The sequence below is a fragment of the Lotus japonicus genome, chromosome 1, assembly GCF_012489685.1.
Source record: "Lotus japonicus ecotype B-129 chromosome 1, LjGifu_v1.2".
NCBI classification, from domain to species: Eukaryota; Viridiplantae; Streptophyta; class Magnoliopsida; order Fabales; family Fabaceae; genus Lotus; species Lotus japonicus.
The window spans coordinates 109888459-109907621 of NC_080041.1; the positions used below are offsets into that span (position 1 = coordinate 109888459).

The window sequence follows — 19163 nt, forward strand, 5'->3', positions numbered from 1 at the left end:
TTCACGTGAACCTATCAGCCATGCCCCAACCATTTTCCAATCAACATAGTTGGTATCTATCCACCCTTTTCAATTCCTCTGTAGTGGACACTTCTCAAGCCACCACCACCAATAGTGTTAGATTATTATGTGATGCAATTGATTTAGAAGTCTCATTTGTTGGCTCTAATAATGGTACACTACTGGCTTCAACTCGCATAAGGTGAGTTCAAAGCTGACTTCAACTAGACTAAAACATTTAACGGGGCCAAAATATTATTAATTGTAACTACTACTTTTATTTTCAAAAGTGTTCTGGTAAAACTATCTTTAATTAAGGTTATAATGCATCGATAACCAAGTAGGCATATGAAAACTAGTACTTGTTATGTGCGATGCACGTGCATGGCACAAGAATTTATTCGTCTGATGATATTTTTATGAGTGAGTGTGGACACTCGCAAGATATTTTTATGAGTGAGTGCGGGCATGACTGATAAGTTCATGTGGATGATATAGTTATTAGACATAACCAATATGGAAATGAGGTGAAGGAGTGTAATGTACGTAGCAGAGGCAGAGACTTAGACAAATATAGGTAGCTATGATTAAGAAATGGTGTTATGAATGTGAAAGAATATTATTGAGAGGCAATGTTAAATAGTGAAATTAAACAGGAGGGAGAAGTACCTTTATATAGTCTATCCACAAGACTGTTCTTCACCCTAAAAAAATGCCTACTCTATTTGTATGATTTAATTAGTTATATAATACTTTTGCTCTTACCTATGCCATTGTAATTATAAATCAAGTAACATTTACTTGAATTTTTAATAAAGACTCTTCATTTCTTGTTTTTTAACCTATTTTATTATTTGAAATCACAGAAGCTAATAAAAATATGTGTGTTTTATATATTATACCGAAAATTAGAGAAGTTAGATGGAGAAAAGACACGATTCACAAATTGCTTCAATAATTACTAACTTCTTTTAAATGTCACAAAATGTATCAATCAAGGTAATAGACTCAAATTTTACTTAAAATCTTGTGAATGACACAATATGCACAAAATCTAAATTAGGTGTTGCTACTCACTTTATTGAATTTACCAATAAAATAAATATATATTAATGTTGACTTTTCAATAATTGACTATCCATACACATTTTTTTTCATACCCAAATTCCTTAAATGAACTAGCTAGCTAGATTATCATAATGTATAAATCAAAAAGAAAACAAGCTCAATCACAAAATCAAGAAGTCTAGTTTGTTACCGCATATCCTTTGCTGCTTAACTGGAGTAACCGCTTCTCTTTCCCTCCAGTCCATGCAAATTGAAGACATTTGTGTACAATTAGAGCAAAAAAAAGAGACTTCTAAATCAATTGGATGAAGTGATTATCTACCACAATTGGTGGCGGCGGGCTTGAGAAGCGTCTAATGTGGAGAAAATGGTGGAAAGATATTGGTTGAAAAATGATTGGGGCATAGATGATTAGTACATGTGGATGATGTTAGGAGACTTAGCTAATGTGGAAACAAGGTGAAGGGATGTAATGTACGAGAGGCAAAGAGTTAGACGAAGGGTAGCCATGATTAATGGTGTTATGAGTGTGAGAGAATATTATTGAGAGACAATGTGTTAAATAGAGAAGCAAAAAGAACCTTTATATAGTCTATCAACAAGTCTATTCCTCACCCTCAAAACAACATATGACTACTCTATTTGTATAATTTAATTAGTAATAGCTACTTTAATACTTTGGACCTATGCCATTGTAATTATAAATCAAATTACATTTACTTGAATTCTTAATAAACACTTTTCATTTGCTGTTTTCTTAACTTTTTTTTGATATAAGCTAATGAAAATATGTTTGTTTTATTAAACATAAAGTTAGAGAAGTTAGATGGAGAAAAATAAAAGAAAAATACATTTTTCTCTTATATGATTTATCTTTGGTCCTATGCGATGCAAATACATGACACAAGAATTTGTTTGTTTAATGATATTTTTACGAGTGAGCGCAAACAATACGGAAACTAAAGAAAATTTTCATATATGTAATCATTCCTCACATCAAATGTTCAATTGAAAAAAAATAAAAAATAAAAACAAAAAATCAAATAAGATATACATGAAGAAAGGGAAGAAGATTCACTGCCAGTAATGTTAAGTTTTGCAAAATGATGAATTTTCAGGTAAAGGGGAGACATTGCGATTTCGTAAATGTCTTCTTTTGCATCTACACCTCTTGGAAGCCTTACATATCCTCATTATCCCCAATTGGTTTCCCACGAGTTTTTTCCGATCCAGTATTTCGAACCATCATCATCAGTATCAAAACCAACTAAGGTAATGACATGATTCAGGATCGTTCCACACTGTCCTCTGAAAATGCCACCATTGTAGTCTTTGAAATCGTTTCTAGAGGCATCAATAGCAACGATCACGGGTTGCTTGGCCACCGCTTGGAGGAGCGTCTCTTCATTGTTTGTAGAGACCCATTCATAGCCGTAAATAAGAAAGTATACTCTTTGAGAGGCCTCCTTGAAGCGATAAGTTCCAACCGCCTTCTCATAAGGGTAACCAGCCTCGCTAGAGACGCCACCACATCTTATAACGTAGTCAAATGCTTTTTCGAGAAAGCCACATGTGCATCCATCGCTCCAACCACCTCTGATGCAATCAACGAGCTTTGGTTCGAGAGGGACACGAGTGTGCCGCTGGCAATCTGGAGCGCTTCCTCTAGTGCCTCCACGACTGCAAATGCCCAGCAAGCACCTAGTACATAAAATAATGTGAATACGGAGGGAAAAGTGCTGTTTGTGGTACTTTATTCGTGGCATTTATGCTCCTGTGCGATGCACGTGCATGACACAAGAATTTGTACGTTTGATGATATTTTTACGAGTGAGCGCGGAAAATATGGAAATGAAATAAAATTTTCATATATGTAATTAATCCTCACATCATATGTTCAATTGAAAAAAAAACAAAAAATCAAATGAGATATACATGAAGAAAGGAAATAAGATCCACAGCCAGTAATATTAAATTTGGCAACATGGTGGATTTTCAGGTAAAGGAGAGACATTGCGAATCCGTAAATGCCTTCTTTTGCATCTACACTTCTTAGAAGGCTTACATATCCTCATTCTCCCCAGTTGGTTCCCCATGAGTTTTTTCCAACCCAATATTTCGAACCATCATCATCAATATCAAAACCAACTAAGGTAATGACATGATTCAGGATCGTTCCACATTGTCATCTGAAAATGCCACCTTTGTAGTCTTTGAAATCGTTTTTAGTGGCATCGATTGCAACGATCACGGGTTGCTTGGCCACCGCTTGGAGGAGCGTCATCATTGTAGAGACCCATTCATAGCCGTAAATAGGAAAGTATACTCTGTGAAAAGACTCCTTGGAGCGACAAGTTCCAACTGCATTCTCGCAAGGGTAACCCGCCAAGGTAGAGATGCACCACGTCTTATTACGTAGTCAAATGCTTCTTCAGGAAAGTCACTCGTGCATCCATCGCTTCGACCACCTCTAATGCAATCAACGAGCTTTGGCTTCGAGAGGGACATGAGTGTGCCACGGGCGATCTCGAGCGCTCCCTCTAATGTCGCCACGACTGAAAATTCCCAGCAAGCACCTAATACATAAAATAAAGTGAATACAGAAGGAAAAGTGTTTTTCGTGGAACTTTATTTGTGGCATTTATGGTCCTGTGCGATGCACGTGCATGGCACAATAATTTGTTCATTTGATGATATTTTTACGAGTGAGCGCGGAAAATATGGAAATGAAAGAAAATTTTCATATATGTAATTAATCCTTACATCACATGTTCAATTGGAAAAAAATCAAAAAATCAAATGTGATATACATGAAGGAAAAAATATCTACTGCCAGTAATGTTAAATATGGCAACATGGTGGATTTTCAGGTAAAGGAGAGACATTGCAATTCCGAAAATGTCTTCTTTTGCATCTACATCTCATGGAAGCCTTACATATCCTCCTTTTCCCCAGTTAGTGCCCCACAAGTTTTTTGCGACCCTATATTTCGAACCATCATCAACAGTATCAAAATTAACTAAGGTAATGACATGATTCACGATCGTTCCACACTGTTCTCTGAAAATGCCACCTTTGTAGTCTTTGAAATCGTTTCTAGTGGCACCATTAGCAACGATCACGGGTTGCTTGACCACCGCTTGGAGGAGCGCCTCTTCATTGTTTGCACCCATTCAAAGCCGTAAATTGGAAAGTATACTCTATGAGAGGCCTCCTTAGAGCGAAAAGTTCCAACCACATTCTCACAAGGATAACCCGCCTCGGTAGAGATGCCACCATGTATTACTCCCTCTGTTCCAAAATATAGGTTGTTTAAGATTATGCACATTGTTTAAGAGCTCATTAATTGATAGATATTTTGATTGAAATGCCCTTATTTAAAGTTGTGTTATATTAAGGAGAGAGAAATACTATTATTGGTTAATAACATAGTGAGAGTTGTGATAGGTGAAAATTGGAGGTGGTAATTAAAATATATAATATTAAATGAGGGTATATAAGGAAGAAATAAAAAAATGCTTTGATTTTGCAAAACAACTTATATTTTGGAATATAGCACAAATGTTAAAACAACTTATATTTTGGAACAGAGGGAGTATTACGTAGTCAAATGCTTTTTCAGGAAAGCCACTCGTGCATCCATCGCTCCGACCATCTCTGATGCAATCAACGAGCCTTTGCTTCAAGAGTGACATGAGTGTGCCACTAGCAATCTGGAGCGCTCCCTCTAATGCAGCCACGACTGCAAATGCCCAGCAAGCACCTAGTACATAAAATAAAGTGAATACGGAGGGAAAAGTATTTTTCGTGGCACTTCATTTGTGGCATTTAGGGTCCTATGCGATGCACGTGCATGACACATGAATTTGTTCGTTTGATGATATTTTTACGAGTTAGCGTAGATAATACGTAAATGAATGAAAATTTTCATATATGTAATTAATTCTCACATCACATGTTCAATTGAAAATAAAAAACAAAAAATCAAATGAGATATACATGAAGAAAGGAAAGAAGATCCACTGCCAGTAATGTTAAATTTGGCAACGTGGTGGATTTTCCGGTAAAGGAGAGACATTGCGATTTCGCAAATGTCTTCGTTTGCATCTACACCTCTTGGAAGCCTTACATATCCTCCTTCTACCTAATTATTGCCCCACGAGCTTTTTCTGATCCAATATTTCGAACCATCATCAGCAGTATCAAAACCAACTAAGGTAATGACATGATTCAGGATCGTTCCACACTGTCCTCTGAAAATGCCACCTTTGTAGTCTTTGAAATCGCGTACAATGACATCAATAGCAAAGATCACAGGTTGTTTGGTCACCGCTTGGAGGATCGCCTCTTCATTATTTGTAGAAACCCATTCATAGTCGTAAATTGGAAAGTAAACTCATCGAGAGGCTTCCTTGGAGCGACAGGTTCCAACCGCCTTCTCATGAGGGTAACTCGCCTCGGTAGAGATGCCACCAAGTCTTATTATGTAGTCAAATGCTTTTTCGAGAAAGCCACCCGTGCATCCATCGCTCTGACCACCTCTGATGCAATCATCAAGCTTTTACTTGGAGAGGGACACGAGTGTGCCACTGGCAATCTGGAGCGCTCCCTCTTATGCCACCACGACTGCAAATGCCACATTGAATGTATTAAATCACAAAACATTTCCTTTGTAAATACCTTATATAAAAAAATTTCTAAGTCATAACCTATTCAACTAGCTACTAAAATGTAAAAGTCGCTTTGAAGCTTTGTATTAGCATTTTCCTTAGTCATTAGCTATTTAACTACCTACTAAATTGTAAAACTCAATTTAAATTTTGTTATAAATATATCAAAAAATAGAAAATTTCCTTTGTATAATATACATTAAACTAAAAAACTGATCAGTAAAATTTTCAAATGAATATGTTATTCAACTACCAACTAATTTACATGTGTTGTATAAGGTAGAACAAAACATGACAAAAGGCTATAGGACATAACACTTAGTTCTCTAAAAAAGAGTGAAACAAGACACTCTAATAAAAAATTACACCGATGTTTATCGACCAAAAAGTTACACTAATGAAAGTACCTATAATTTACAAAACAATTTTAGTTATATAATAATTAAAAATAAATTATGTAAATAAATATCTTAATAAAAAAAATGATTTAAAATATCTTTGTGGATGCTTTATTCCCCTTAATCAATGTCTCAGGTTCGAGTCGTGTACATATATGTAAATGAGACTTGAACCATAGCATTAAATACAATAGTAGAAATGAAAACAATTCATCTCCTTGAAAAAAATTTAAACTCATAACTTTTCATTTTTCATAGTACTTACTTACTATCCTTCATGATAATTAAAAAACCAAATTTGCTTACATAAACAAATTAACATGAAGAATCAAAATTAAATAATAATAAAATATGAATTATTTATTATAAATAATTTAGACAAAATTATTTTAAAATATTTGCAATAAGGTATTTGTGTATTGTATGAAAAAAAAATTAAATATATTTTTTGATCTATTATATATGAGTGAAAATGACTTGAGAATGCATAATAGAGGAAACTAATTAAAAAAACAATAAATTTAAATTTAGTGAATAATGTTTTACGCTATTTAACTATTTTCTTTTATAAAAAACACACAAGTTATGTTATTATTATAAGTTATTTGATGTTATTAAAAATTTATAATTTAATATAAATATTTCAGACTTGCATAATTATTTTTCATATAAACAAATAAAATGACTTATTCAATTATTAAAACTAATTTAATGCTAATTATTAAAATAAATTATTAAATTTGAGTATGTATTTTTTACACAAAGAAAATTCTAAATTTTCTCAAGATAATTATTTTTAATTTTATAATACTTATAATTAAAAGTTATTTTAATATTCATTTAACACCGTCAAAAATTATTCATACTAGTTAATCCACTCACTTCCTTTTAAAAAACTCCAATAGTTAAATGCAATATTTAAGAATCAAAACGTTAATCCACTCACTTTCTTTACTCACATGATATACATCACATTTTTTTGTTTCTTAACAAGATGCCAGAAGAAAAAACAGAGGAATTACATTCAAGGTATAGTTCACCCTGATCACATAATAGAGTTGAACAATCCACAAACTTCTGACTATGAACTCCAAATCTTAGGAAGAAAATGCTTGTAATTCATGTTCTCGGAGCCTCTGTTGGCGCCCAATGAAAGCCTCCACCGTGCGTCGAAAATCGTCGTTGCTCATTCCATCTTCAGGGTACGAACTCCTTCCCACTCTCTCTGTTTCACCTTCATTGCTTCTCCTCATCCGATTCTCAGTCTCACACCTTTGCAGCACGCGCCGATCCTTCTCATCACTCTGCATACGCCTCGTAATCTCTGATTGACACCTTCTATAGTCCTTCACTTCCACTATCTCCAAACCAGTTGTTGTTGCTCTCGTGCTCTGTTTTTCGGGGAGTTTGATCATGCTTCCATCTGTGCTCTGTTTTTCTGGGTGTTTGGTTTTAATCATGCCTCCATCGATTCTATGATGATGATCCTTTACACCGTTCTCCGATTTCATGCTTACCCTTTTCTGATCATCTTGAGTTTCCTGATTCACGGTGCTATTCTGAAGGAACTCGAGATAAAAATCAGGCTCTGGAGTTGTCTTTCCTGAGAATTGGCCAGACTGGGCGAACAGAGCGATGATTATAACGTTTCCGATCAGAAAAACGAAGCGAGGGCTAACCATGAAACCACTGAAATACTCGCTTGAGATCTTGAGAGCCACTGGTAGGTGTTGGAAGGAGGCCCTGGAAATCAAGACCAAAACAACACACATCTCAACGTACCGCAACAAGTTCGCAATCTTTCGAAGCTTGCGATGTTTCATGATCTTGTTGGATTTCTCTGTCTTGAGCTTGTGGGAGTTAGAAGAACCCATTTTCTTTACGGGTTTAAGAGACATGACACAACTTTTGTTGCTGAGAAACAGTTTTATGGTGTTCTCAATCGGAAGGGATTGGAAATTTCTCCCAAGCAGAAAGATCAACCACGCATTTGGATGCAGACGATGGAGAAACTGCAGCTATGATGAACACTGCAGCGATATCTAGGCTTGGAAGCATGGAAAAGAGTAGAGGAGGAAGTGAAATGGAGAGAATGTTTTATTGGGTTTGGCTCTACCTCTGTTTTGATTTGTGTTTTGCTTTGACCCTTTTTCAAAATGGTTGCTCTTCTTCCTCTAATTTATAGGCCTCATTCTACTCCTTTTACTTTTCCCTATATTCTTTTTCTTTTACTTTCGTTTTTTGCTTTTTTTAAACAATGCTTTATTATTATTATTATTAAAAAAAAAAGTCCTTATATTTAACTCACCTTTCCACCACGGCATTTTCACCAAAGATTGAAAACGTGTGGTTTCTGAATCCAGTGAGATGACCCAAGAATTTCGCTCTTTAGATTTTGCTAGTCCTTGGGAACAACGTGATGACAAATAATTCGGTGTTGGTGGCTAGGTAAGGCTTTGACAGGGGCGATTAGAGGTTTTGCTTTGATACGAGTTTCAGAGATGTTCTAGTTTGAGTATGATGAGTCTGTTATAGTATGAGTTGAGTAAGTCTAACAAAGGAGAAAGTAAGATCCACAACTGGTTCTAGTGGTTATGGGTAGGTTAAGAGTGGCCAAAGGTAGTGGTGATACGATGACACGAGTGGTTAGCCATGGTGTTAGGAGTGATAGGACAAAAGACATGCATGTTCATAATTTCAAAAACTTTTAAATATTTGTGAAATACTTCAAAGTAGTATTCATGAATTGCTTTTTCAAGTGACTCATTAGAAATCTCCTAAATTCAAACAAATAAATTTCACTAGAGAAGTCCCTTTCTTCCTTAACATTTATATTTCACCAATAAAAAATTCCATAACTTTAAGTCTTTAATCATCATACTTAAACTATACATAATTTCTAGATAACCAGATGATTTGGGTACGAAAATCTCCTATCATCTTTTTGGCTTTCCCTGGCAGCCGTATATATGATTTCCATCCCCTTCATTTTTTGCTAAAAAGCATTTTTGGCCCCTGATGTTTCAAGTTTGTGTAAATTCTGCCCCTACTTTATTTTTGTGGACGTTTCTACCCCTCATGTTTTCAAACAGTGCACCGTCTACCCCTCCGTCAGTCAATCTTTCTCAGGAGAGGTTCCTGAGTGGATTGGAGAGATGAAGAAGAGTATGTGAAGTTGATGATGATCAGGGAAATGATATAAATTAAATTTGTTTGATGTATATATCAATTATGTATGTCACTGAATTGGTTAAATGCATGGTTTGCTACTTACAGGTCTTGAGTTTGAATCTCTCATGCCTCTTTTTCCAATTTCACTTGTAATTTCCACGTGGCAGGTCAAAAAAATATAAAAAAAATTTGTCAAATCAGCTCATTTCATTAGTTTTTTAACGTCTGACTGACGGATGGATAGATGGTGCACTGTTTGAAAACATGAGGGGTAGAAACATCGACAAAAATAGCGTGGGGCAGAATTTGCACAAACTTAAAACATCAGGGGCCAAAAGTGCTTTTTAGCCTTCATTTTTTTTATTGATATACAATAAAGCCTTTAAGGGGCTGTTTGGTTTGGAGGAAAGAAAGAGAAAGGATCGGAGAAGGAAAGAAAGCACAAAAATCAAGAAACTTTCCCTCCTTTGGTTTAGAAGAAAGAGGGGAAGGAAAGAAGAATCTTAGTGGGGCCCACCCAAAAAAACTTTCCTCCCAATTTGGATGGAAATCTAGAAAAGTTTAACCATTTTGTTCAAAAGACTATCATACCCTTCAGTTTATTATATATTATATTGCCTATGATTTAAAAAAATCGGAAACTAACTTTTCATCCATTATATTGATGATATGTAAAAAAAAAAAGCTTACGTAATCATAAATGTTAAATCATATACATGTTTTCAAATGCAATTTTTTTTAAAATGTAAAACGTATTATCTAGTGCAGTTTCCGTTTCTTTTAATAAATGTTGTTTCCTTTATTTTTAGTTTTTTTTGTAACGTAATTTTTTTTCCTTTATTTTCGGTTTGAATGAGAAAGAAAAAGATTATTTACATATTTTAAAAATAAAAGAGAGATCAGGGTATTTTTGTCATTGCATAAATACAAACTTTTATTTCCACTCACTTTTTCTTTCCCCTTCTCTTAAACCAAACAACCTAAGAAATCACCCCACATTCCTTTCTTTTTCCTTTCTTTAACCTTTCTTTTCCTTTCCTTTCTTTTCTTTTCTTTCCAAACCAAACAAAGCCTAAACGTGTATAGATTATAACAAACTTTTTATTTGGCATATCATGCATAATTAAATTGAAGAAAAGATCACTTGTGATGTGACTGGATATAAAGAAAAAATCACACAAGTGCTTATGGGAATCTGGCAGCACCTTATTGGAGTGCATGATAGTTAGTCAACATTGAAACCACTAAAACTTGTCATGGAGATTTGCAAACCCATTTCTTACTTGGTAAGAAAAATGCATCCCACTCAATCACTCATGCATGCTTTTCCTTCTTTTCGTATTCAACCAAACCACAAATTAAAAGTAATGTTTGGTTCAACTTTTAAATGGTCCCTCAATCTCCTTTTGTGCTCAATAGACCCACCAATAATGGAGTAGGAAGCTGCTTTTTTGGCTTCCAATGGAACGTAGCGTATAAGATGAGGAGAAAATAAATAAAACTTGTACAATAGGATGTATTTTTAAAGAACAAGCTGAGTGATAAATAAATCCCAAGAATTTTCCGAGTACTTTCATGGATATGGTTCCAGATTCGATATTGTTGAACATCTGGTCCCGCATAAATTACTTAAACTAGAAGGAGCACTAGTAGTATATGGACTAAACGAAACCTAACTTTCTCAAAATTTCAACGGACTGCATGATTGGAGGTGAACTGACTGATATTTTCCCATCATTACAAGGCTTTTCCCTACATATTTACAACTAGAAAGTAGTTGGACAAATATAAGCATGAATAGTTGTTCACCTCGTTTCTCAATTACGAGATCTCACGCTCGATTTTCATTTAGAAGAATGAAACATGTTTTGTAGCTAACTGTTTATTATTCACTGTGAGTACCTGCAACGACATAATTAATCACTATTGTTGACAATAAATACTTGAGTTAAAAAAAATGAAAATATAATTTGTCGTTAAAATAAATAGATTTAAAATATTGATGACTTTTGCAATAGAAAACATTCCTTTATAAAATCTGCTACTAATGCGATCTCTATTATTCAAATTTTGTGATAGATTATGATATGTCAAGGTGAAAGTTAAAAGTGGTGGTGTAGAGTATATATATATATTAAATAATAATGAATTAATAGAACATTGTCAATTTGACGAACCTAAAAGGATGTATGTGTATTTTACTCGTTTGCTAGTAATGGGGAATTGTAAAATACATAAAGTTAAAAGTAGTAGTAGTATTTTGACCATTTAAACTTCAAAATAAAGACATGTTTTGCAATTGACAATATTAATCATCAACGTTCATGATCATGTCTGTAATAGCATTTTTGCTACTTTTCAAGTGCAGTAAGTGGTACAAGGGTATATATGCATCTCCCATGGCAAGAGCTACATACCATGGAACCCGAGTACCTCACCTTACCTAAACCTAAAGTGATCGGCTAACAAAGGTTACCGAAAATTGAAACAAAGATGATGACAATGAATATCATCTAGGGATCTTTGATCTTTCTGTAGGCTAATCTAGGCATCTTTCTTCTGCAGTTTTAGCTAATTTGCAAATGATTGGTTCCAGTGACGGATCCAGAAACTTATTGTTGTGGGGACAATATTCACATATAAATTTGTAACATAAAATAAGTAACATATTACTATTAAAAATTTGAAAATACATCATTGTATGAATGCATTTTCTATGTGTAGGCAACATAATACTTATTCTCTTGAAACTCTACTATACCATTTGTATATTTTTGTCAATCATGTGGGGGCATTTGACCCCATGAGTATTAACCTGCATCCGTCCCTGATTGGTTCAATGTGATTTGTCCTTATCACGATACATGGATTAGGAAATAATTTTGACTAAATTTTGAATAAACATGTTGTTTAGACCAGGCTTATATATAGATATCGTCGGCCTTGACAATTAAAAGTGTAGCATTCGTGGCAATCTCAGATATGAGGTTGAGTTGATGATTCCTTCATCGTCCACCATCATCAAACTGATAGTTCATTCACCGTCAACTTGATGAATTATCTGTCATCCTTTATATATCATCAAGCTGATGGTTCGGTCGTTGTCCTTCGTCATTGAGTTGGGGATTGGGTACCTACAAAGTCACTGAAAATGACCAAGTAAATGATAATTTTGATAGAGTGACATGCAGTAGGGTAAATTGTGCGTAGATGGGTAACAATGCAAGTCACCATTTATAGTGGCAACGTCGTTTGTATGTCATTGTTGTGTAGCTATAACATTTCTTGATGAGCTAAACGTAGGACGAAAAAGATTGTTAGATCGTGGCAGAGGACCTTGTCTCCCACTCCTTGCTAGATGGTCAAGATAGACTGTCCTAGCTCGTGAATATTCGGTGCTCTACCTCATTCGAGGTTCTAAACTCTTCCCTTATAAATACCTTAAGGGTGCCAAAGGATATATTACAAATTATTCTATGGAAATATCCATTGAGGGTCAATGGAGGACGTGGTGGGTCGTGATCGAGTCAAGTCGACCCAGTCCGATCCTTGGTTCGGGTTAAGTTGACATGTCTGAACCAATGGAGGTAATGAGTCATGGCCAGTTGACCATGAGGTGAACCACGAAAACCCAAACCGTAACACATATTATCATTATTATTATAGTTCTTAAAATTCATTAAGCATCATAACATTGCTTTTTGGGATTTATCTCTCATTTGTTTAGTATAAAGTGTGATTTGATCAAGCGGTGACGTTATTAATAATAAAAAAAAAAAGAGTCAATTTGAATATCCATCAGAAACTATAAAAATAGAAAAGTAATATTATCTTATAAGAGTCTTACATGAATATATTTTAAATGACACAACAAAATTTTATTAGTGAGACAAGTCGACAAGTATTGTGAGCCTCACAAAATTAATTTCTCAAAATTATTGGATCCTGAAAATTAAGATCTGAAATCATGGGTAATGGGGATTGAACTGGTGACTTGTCTTTATTTTTTTGGGTACATGATAAATTCATTAAATTGTGAATCTATAATGGGCTAAGCCAACTCAGCCCATAATGACATTGGGCTTGGGTTCCGGCTAGCCCAAATGGAGTGACATTTTATCTACCGTTCTCTCTCACTCCGACTCTCAGAAACCCTAGTTTTCGCCTCCTTCTCTGCGAGCGAGTCTCCACTCTTCTCTGCTCGTGCCTCTCTCTATCTCCGATCCGATTCCATGGTTCGTTTCTCTGCAAATCTCGTCATCTTTCTACTCTCGTCACTGTTTTTCTAACTTATTTTTCATGTTTCTTTGCTTCAGGCTCCAAAGAAGGATAAGGCTCCTCCACCTTCCTCTAAGCCCGCCAAGTCCGGCGGTGGCAAGCAGAAGAAGAAGGTTCGTGTATCTTGTTAATTGTCATTGTGCGTGTTGGGTATTGGTAGATTTGAGAGATGAATGGGTTTGTATGTGATGTTAATGGTTGTTTTTCTTTTTGTGGTTTAACAGAAGTGGAGCAAGGGAAAGCAAAAGGAGAAGGTTAACAACATGGTGCTCTTTGACCAGGGGACTTATGACAAGCTCCTCTCCGAGGCACCCAAATTCAAGCTCATCACGCCTTCCATTCTCTCTGATCGTTTGAGGGTAACTCTTCTTTTACCCATTTTTTCCTTTGTTATATCAATGCTTACTCCTTTTGTCAGAACTAAGAGAAGGAAGGGTTACCATATTGATGATAATGTTTGTTTTGGTGGTATTTTGACGCATGTTATAGATTTTCTAGTTATTTGAATCAATCTAGGAATTATAAGGATTGTGATGTGAGCATGGAGTCAGTTACAGCTGTTTATTGATTGTATTGTATAAGATCTGCATTCCTTGGCTGATTGTATTATCTGTGGTTCATTAAGGCTGATGGCAAATATCTAACTCCAACTTCAACTTACTTGAAATTTAATTGATTTTGTGTGTTATATGGGTAGCATAACAAGGTTTAACCGTGGAGTTCATTATTTAGCTGCTTTTACTGTCTATGTGTATCTGCCTTCTCTGTCCTGCCTGTTGGGGTTAGATCCCTGAAAGATTGGTTTGTGTGAACTCTTCGAACTTTTTATGTAGACATGGGCATGCCCACATTTTCTTCCAATGGTCATTTTGATGTAGGGTTCTGCACTGAAACCTTCCTTTTATGTATAATACCCAATTCATTGAACATGTTGGTGAATTACTTTTAACACTTACTTTATCCTTTTGCTTTTGCACATGTAGTTAGGCATATATATAGTGTGAGTGTGTGCACGTGTGTTTGTGTTCATACACTGGTGATATTACTCACATCTAGAGATATAGAACCAAATCATGTATATTTTAGCTGAGATTGTTTAAAACTTGTGTGCCTGTTGCTTTGGAGTTTGGTCGATGGAAACATTAAATAGTGAGTATAATTTTACGGACGGCTGTTGTCATGTCATTATGTTTACTTGTAATTGACAGATTGAGAATTTAGATCTAACTATTACTTTGCTCTGAGCTTAATGTTAGTTATTTATGCTCTTTCATGCAAGTTCGGTATTTTCATAATGCATTTAGTTGAAAAATATATTGTAGTTTTCTCACTTTGCAATGGAGCTAGGTTCACGTTTGGTGTCTGACTTTTGCCATTCATTCTAAGGCTAACATTTGTAATCTCAACTATGTACAGTCTAGTCTATCTTAACTATTGACAATTCCAGTTGTAATGAGGTCTTTAACTGTCATGTTATGCTGGCCTGCACTATACACATACTCAATAACTATATTAAGCGATGACTTGTAATTGGCAATATTTTCTGTATTCTCTTGTCTTTTTACTCTGGATGATTTTTAATGCTAGAGCACTACATGGAGAATAAGGTTCTCATCCTTTTGAATGCACATTGCAGGTCAATGGATCACTTGCAAGGAAGGCTATCAGAGAGTTGATGGCTAGAGGTTCAATCAGGATGGTTTCTTCCCATGCAAGTCAGCAAATTTACACTAGAGCTACAAATACCTAGATGTAGTCCTGGTTATAATTTGTGTAGTATTGGCAAAGACCGTTGAAGTAATTTTCTTTATCAGTTTGAGATGCACATCATGCAAGGTTGCTTTAGTTTGAAAGATGCTAAATCCATGGTTTATTTCTTTTTGTATCCTTGGTAATATTTTTGACACAGCTTCTATATCATATCATTTGGGTATTTTATTATCAAGCTTTTCCATGACTTGTTTCACATAGTTGGATTTCTATGGCTCTCTTTTAGATATATTTTTAGCAACTATTGCGAAAGTGTTACTTTTTTTCTTATAAACCCAATCCTCAATGGATTTGCACTTAATTAATTTGGGTTTTTTTTTAATTTCTATGAAGCGTTAATGCGTTATCATTCATTCACACTTTTCAATTCAATTTTCACTTACTTTTTTATCTCTCCCTTTTATGTTATTTCACCTCTCATCTTTCATTTGTCTCGCTTCTCTTTCCTTCTCTCTACTTGTGAGTGAGTTTGGGGCATGGATCAAATTTTATTGTTTTCAATAATAATTAAAGAAAATATCAGTTAGTACGTTTTACAATCATTAGCTTGTACTAAATTATTAGCTTCTACTAATGTCTTGTGATGATTTTGTAAGTCGTTGGTACTTGGTAGAAAAATTGCTCTATACCGTTGGTTTTGATGGCAGTAAACCACAAAATGTTGTAAACTTAAAAAAATTAATCGCACCTTGTGCACGTGATATAACTACGTTTTTGCCAAAGAAGATAGTGGACTAAGGTGAAATGTAAAGGCATGTTTAGTCCTATACTTTGGGTGATTTTAGTTCATTCAATTGCTCAATTGTAGTTCTTTTATTTTTAACTTCTGGGTGATTGTAGAACTTTTACTTTTAATTGCTCAATTTTAATCCTTGAATTTTAGTGTATAATTTGGACAAAAGCTCCCAATTTTAATACTTTGGACAAAAGCTCCCAATTTTGTGTCAGTTCCAGTAGTAACTCTGTCCCCTTAATGTGCACCCATATTAATTTTCATATCAGAGACCTGTTTCAGCTAGGGAATACACAGAGGCAAGTCCATGAAAATGGCAGATTCCTAATGGAGCATTCAAATCTATTCTCTGACACAAGCCTTGCAGTACTATATCTGTTTGGAGTTTTCAAGATTCTATGGAAAGTATTTGAAACACAAATATAACTAACAATCTTGTTGTTTCTAGGCATACTATGTTCTAACATGCTTTAACCAATCGTTGGGATACACAGTGTAAAACCATGGTGAGACCAAAATCATGGTGGATCGTTACAAAACCTATGAAAAGACCTATGAAAAGTTGCTTCTGTCCTCTGTGATTTTGACTTCACCATTTCATCGTATATCCAAACATGTACTAAAACTACAGTGTTTTAATCAGGTTTCATTTGGCTGGTGGTTGAATGATTGCCCCCCAATTATCTGTCATGGGGTCAATTTTCACAAGTTGAAGAATGCAATGAATGACGTGAGGGTTGTCTTCCTATTATGAGAAGAACAAGCAAATTAATATGCACTTTCCTTATGATATCTTTCTATATTATACAGACAGCAAAGCAATGCCTATAATACACTAACACCGTCACAGCTTCAAATTAACTAAAATTATAGTTCATCACCCATAATGTTCAACACTTGAACTCAATCAGGGTATGGGGCCTACCTTATTCATAAAAGATTGATCACTTTCTTTTGAACAGCTCCTAAATTATGCAGATGGAATTGTTATATTTTTATTAAGAAAGTAGGAGAAAAATGAAAAACAAATGTTATTTTGAGTTAATCTGACAGTGCAGCTAAGGAAGAGAAGAGGGGGTAATTACAGTTAACAGAAGACAAGAAACTTACATTTCTTTCATAGAATCTGCTTATATTAGTTCCTTGCATATAAGGCACACCACTTAGGCCAAAAAGTAATGAAATGGTCAAGTCAATCATCACAAAAGTGTTATTAGAAAGTGACAAGTCATAGAATGATTGCATATTCATTAGTTGGAACTATAGATGATTAACAAGAAATGGATGGAGCTTTCCTTTTATGACTTCAACTAGTCTATCCACGTGTATAGAATAGAATCCTCTCAACTCAAGTCACATGATAGTGTCATGTGAAACTTTGTGCTTATTTTTTTCATAAATATTTAGAGAGTCTCATCTATTTAATACACATGTAGAGACAAACAAACACGGTATTTCAACATAACAATGTCGTGTGAAGTTTCCACATGAGAGGATCATATTTCGCACCTGCGTAGACTTACATGGAAGAAATAATAGAGCAGAAAGGACAAAATTATAATTGTATCAGTAACTACCAAATTAATGCCAATGTCGCTTGTGCAACTGCAATAGAGGTACAACTACAATGTACCAAAAATAAGTATGGGCCAAAATCCAAATAAATGGGCAAAAATCCAAGTGAGACTATAGATAACAAGGAAAGGAAGAACTAATAGAAAAGGGAGTATGAGTTGTAAAGATTAGGCTGGTGGGACATTACACTAACATATCTCACATACTCTTCATTTAGATCAACCTAGATTGGTTATCGATTAATTATATTTGTTTTGAATCCTTGTGTCAATGTTCATATATATTGAGGAATGACCAAGGAAGGATAGCAAATTGGCCATTCCATTGCATATTCATTGCATTTTTCTCTTGTTGAGGAAAAATGGCAGCCTCTTCATTGAACCTGAAATTCAATAACCATGCTCGTTCTAATAGTTTGCCATCTAAGCCACACCCTATCATCCTACAATGCAATGAATACTTAGCCAAATTAGGCACCTATGATGCCATCTCCTCTTCTTCATTTCTGAGGCAAAAACTAAGTTTCCTTCAGGATTTGCATGACTGCATTGAAAAACTGGTTCAGCTCCCCTTAACACAAGAAGCACTTGTTCAACAACACCAAGAGAAATGGGTTGATGATTTCTTAGATGGATCTCTAAGACTCCTTGATGCATGTACAGCAACCAAAGATGCTCTCCTCCACACAAAGGAGTGCACACGCGAGCTACAATCCGTTATAAGAAGGAGAAGAGGAGGTGAAGAGGCTCTTACAGTAGAAGTTAAGAAGTTCTTGACCTCAAGGAAGGTGGTGAGAAAGGCCATATTCAAAGCCTTGGAGAAATTTAAGGGGGGTGCAAACAAAAGCAACTTGTCCACTAACAACAAGGATTATCATCAAAACATGACTTTTGTTGGCTTGTTGAAAGATTCTGAAGTGGTCACTTTTTCCATATTTGAGTCATTGCTGAATTTCTTTTCTGGTTCAGCACAAGCAAAAAGGAGCAGCTGGACCTTGGTCTCAAAGCTGATGCATAGTAACAAAAGGGTAGGAGCAGAAGAGAATGAATTTGCAAAAGTGGATGCTGCATTGCAGTTGTTTGCATTTAATATGGCAACCAAGTCAAATGACATCAATGATTTGCAAAAGAAGCTAGAGATTTTGGGGTCCTGTATGCAAGACCTTGAAGAAGGACTCGAGTCGCTTTTTAGGCGTTTGATTAAGATCCGAGTTGCCCTTCTCAACATCCTTAATCACTAGATGAAGAATCTAAGAGGCATCAAATTTTTGTGATGGTATAGGTATTGTCATCTTGGATATAATTGTAGATAATGTACTCGCTCTGTTGATAATATGATGAATATACCACTCCATATCTTGTCCATAGTGCATGTTTGCTCTCAGAATTCATGATAAGGATAATGCTGATTTTGAAGTTTTACCATTTCATAGGGTTGGATATTCTTGAATTTAATAAAACAACATTGGATTACTTCTCAAGTTTTCTGCTCTTATGTATG

General features: G+C 35.1%; 4 protein-coding genes across 4 annotated transcripts; 2 read left to right on the forward strand and 2 right to left on the reverse strand.

The window, feature by feature from the left end:
* Window positions 1–2261: 2261 nt before the first annotated feature.
* On the reverse strand, window positions 2262–4241 carry LOC130718928 (senescence-specific cysteine protease SAG39-like). Its single transcript, XM_057569582.1, has 3 exons — window positions 4064–4241; window positions 3395–3644; window positions 2262–2769 (listed from the first exon to the last, which is right to left on the reverse strand). Exons 1-3 carry the CDS (start codon window positions 4239–4241, stop codon window positions 2262–2264), a joined length of 936 nt encoding a protein of 311 aa, XP_057425565.1.
* A 2812-nt stretch (window positions 4242–7053) lies between these two features.
* LOC130729141 (uncharacterized) lies at window positions 7054–8300 on the reverse strand. Its single transcript, XM_057580779.1, has one exon. It carries the CDS (start codon window positions 8032–8034, stop codon window positions 7234–7236), a length of 801 nt encoding a protein of 266 aa, XP_057436762.1. The 5' UTR covers window positions 8035–8300; the 3' UTR covers window positions 7054–7233.
* Window positions 8301–13386: 5086 nt separating this feature from the next.
* On the forward strand, window positions 13387–15530 carry LOC130729142 (40S ribosomal protein S25-2-like). Its single transcript, XM_057580780.1, has 4 exons — window positions 13387–13542; window positions 13624–13698; window positions 13810–13944; window positions 15222–15530. The coding sequence occupies exons 1-4, from the start codon at window positions 13540–13542 to the stop codon at window positions 15333–15335; spliced, it is 327 nt and encodes a 108-aa protein (XP_057436763.1). The 5' UTR covers window positions 13387–13539; the 3' UTR covers window positions 15336–15530.
* A 1896-nt stretch (window positions 15531–17426) lies between these two features.
* On the forward strand, window positions 17427–19163 carry LOC130732423 (uncharacterized). Its single transcript, XM_057584474.1, has one exon. The coding sequence runs from the start codon at window positions 18025–18027 to the stop codon at window positions 18901–18903; it is 879 nt and encodes a 292-aa protein (XP_057440457.1). The 5' UTR covers window positions 17427–18024; the 3' UTR covers window positions 18904–19163.

Excerpts from the sequence above, each read along its gene's own strand:
- LOC130718928 (XM_057569582.1), bottom strand. The coding sequence starts at position 4,241 with ATGGGTGCAAACAATGAAGAGGCGCTCCTCCAAGCGGTGGTCAAGCAA. Across the intron at positions 3,645-4,063 it reads TTTTGATACTGTTGATGATG|GTGCTTGCTGGGAATTTTCA; the intron begins GTTCGAAATATA and ends TTTATGTATTAG. Across the intron at positions 2,770-3,394 it reads CCAAGGAGTCTTTTCACAGA|GTGCTTGCTGGGCATTTGCA; the intron begins GTATACTTTCCT and ends TTTATGTACTAG.
- LOC130729141 (XM_057580779.1), bottom strand. The coding sequence starts at position 8,034 with ATGTCTCTTAAACCCGTAAAGAAAATGGGTTCTTCTAACTCCCACAAG.
- LOC130729142 (XM_057580780.1), top strand. Across the intron at positions 13,699-13,809 it reads GTGGCAAGCAGAAGAAGAAG|AAGTGGAGCAAGGGAAAGCA; the intron begins GTTCGTGTATCT and ends GTGGTTTAACAG. Across the intron at positions 13,945-15,221 it reads TTCTCTCTGATCGTTTGAGG|GTCAATGGATCACTTGCAAG; the intron begins GTAACTCTTCTT and ends TGCACATTGCAG.
- LOC130732423 (XM_057584474.1), top strand. The coding sequence starts at position 18,025 with ATGGCAGCCTCTTCATTGAACCTGAAATTCAATAACCATGCTCGTTCT.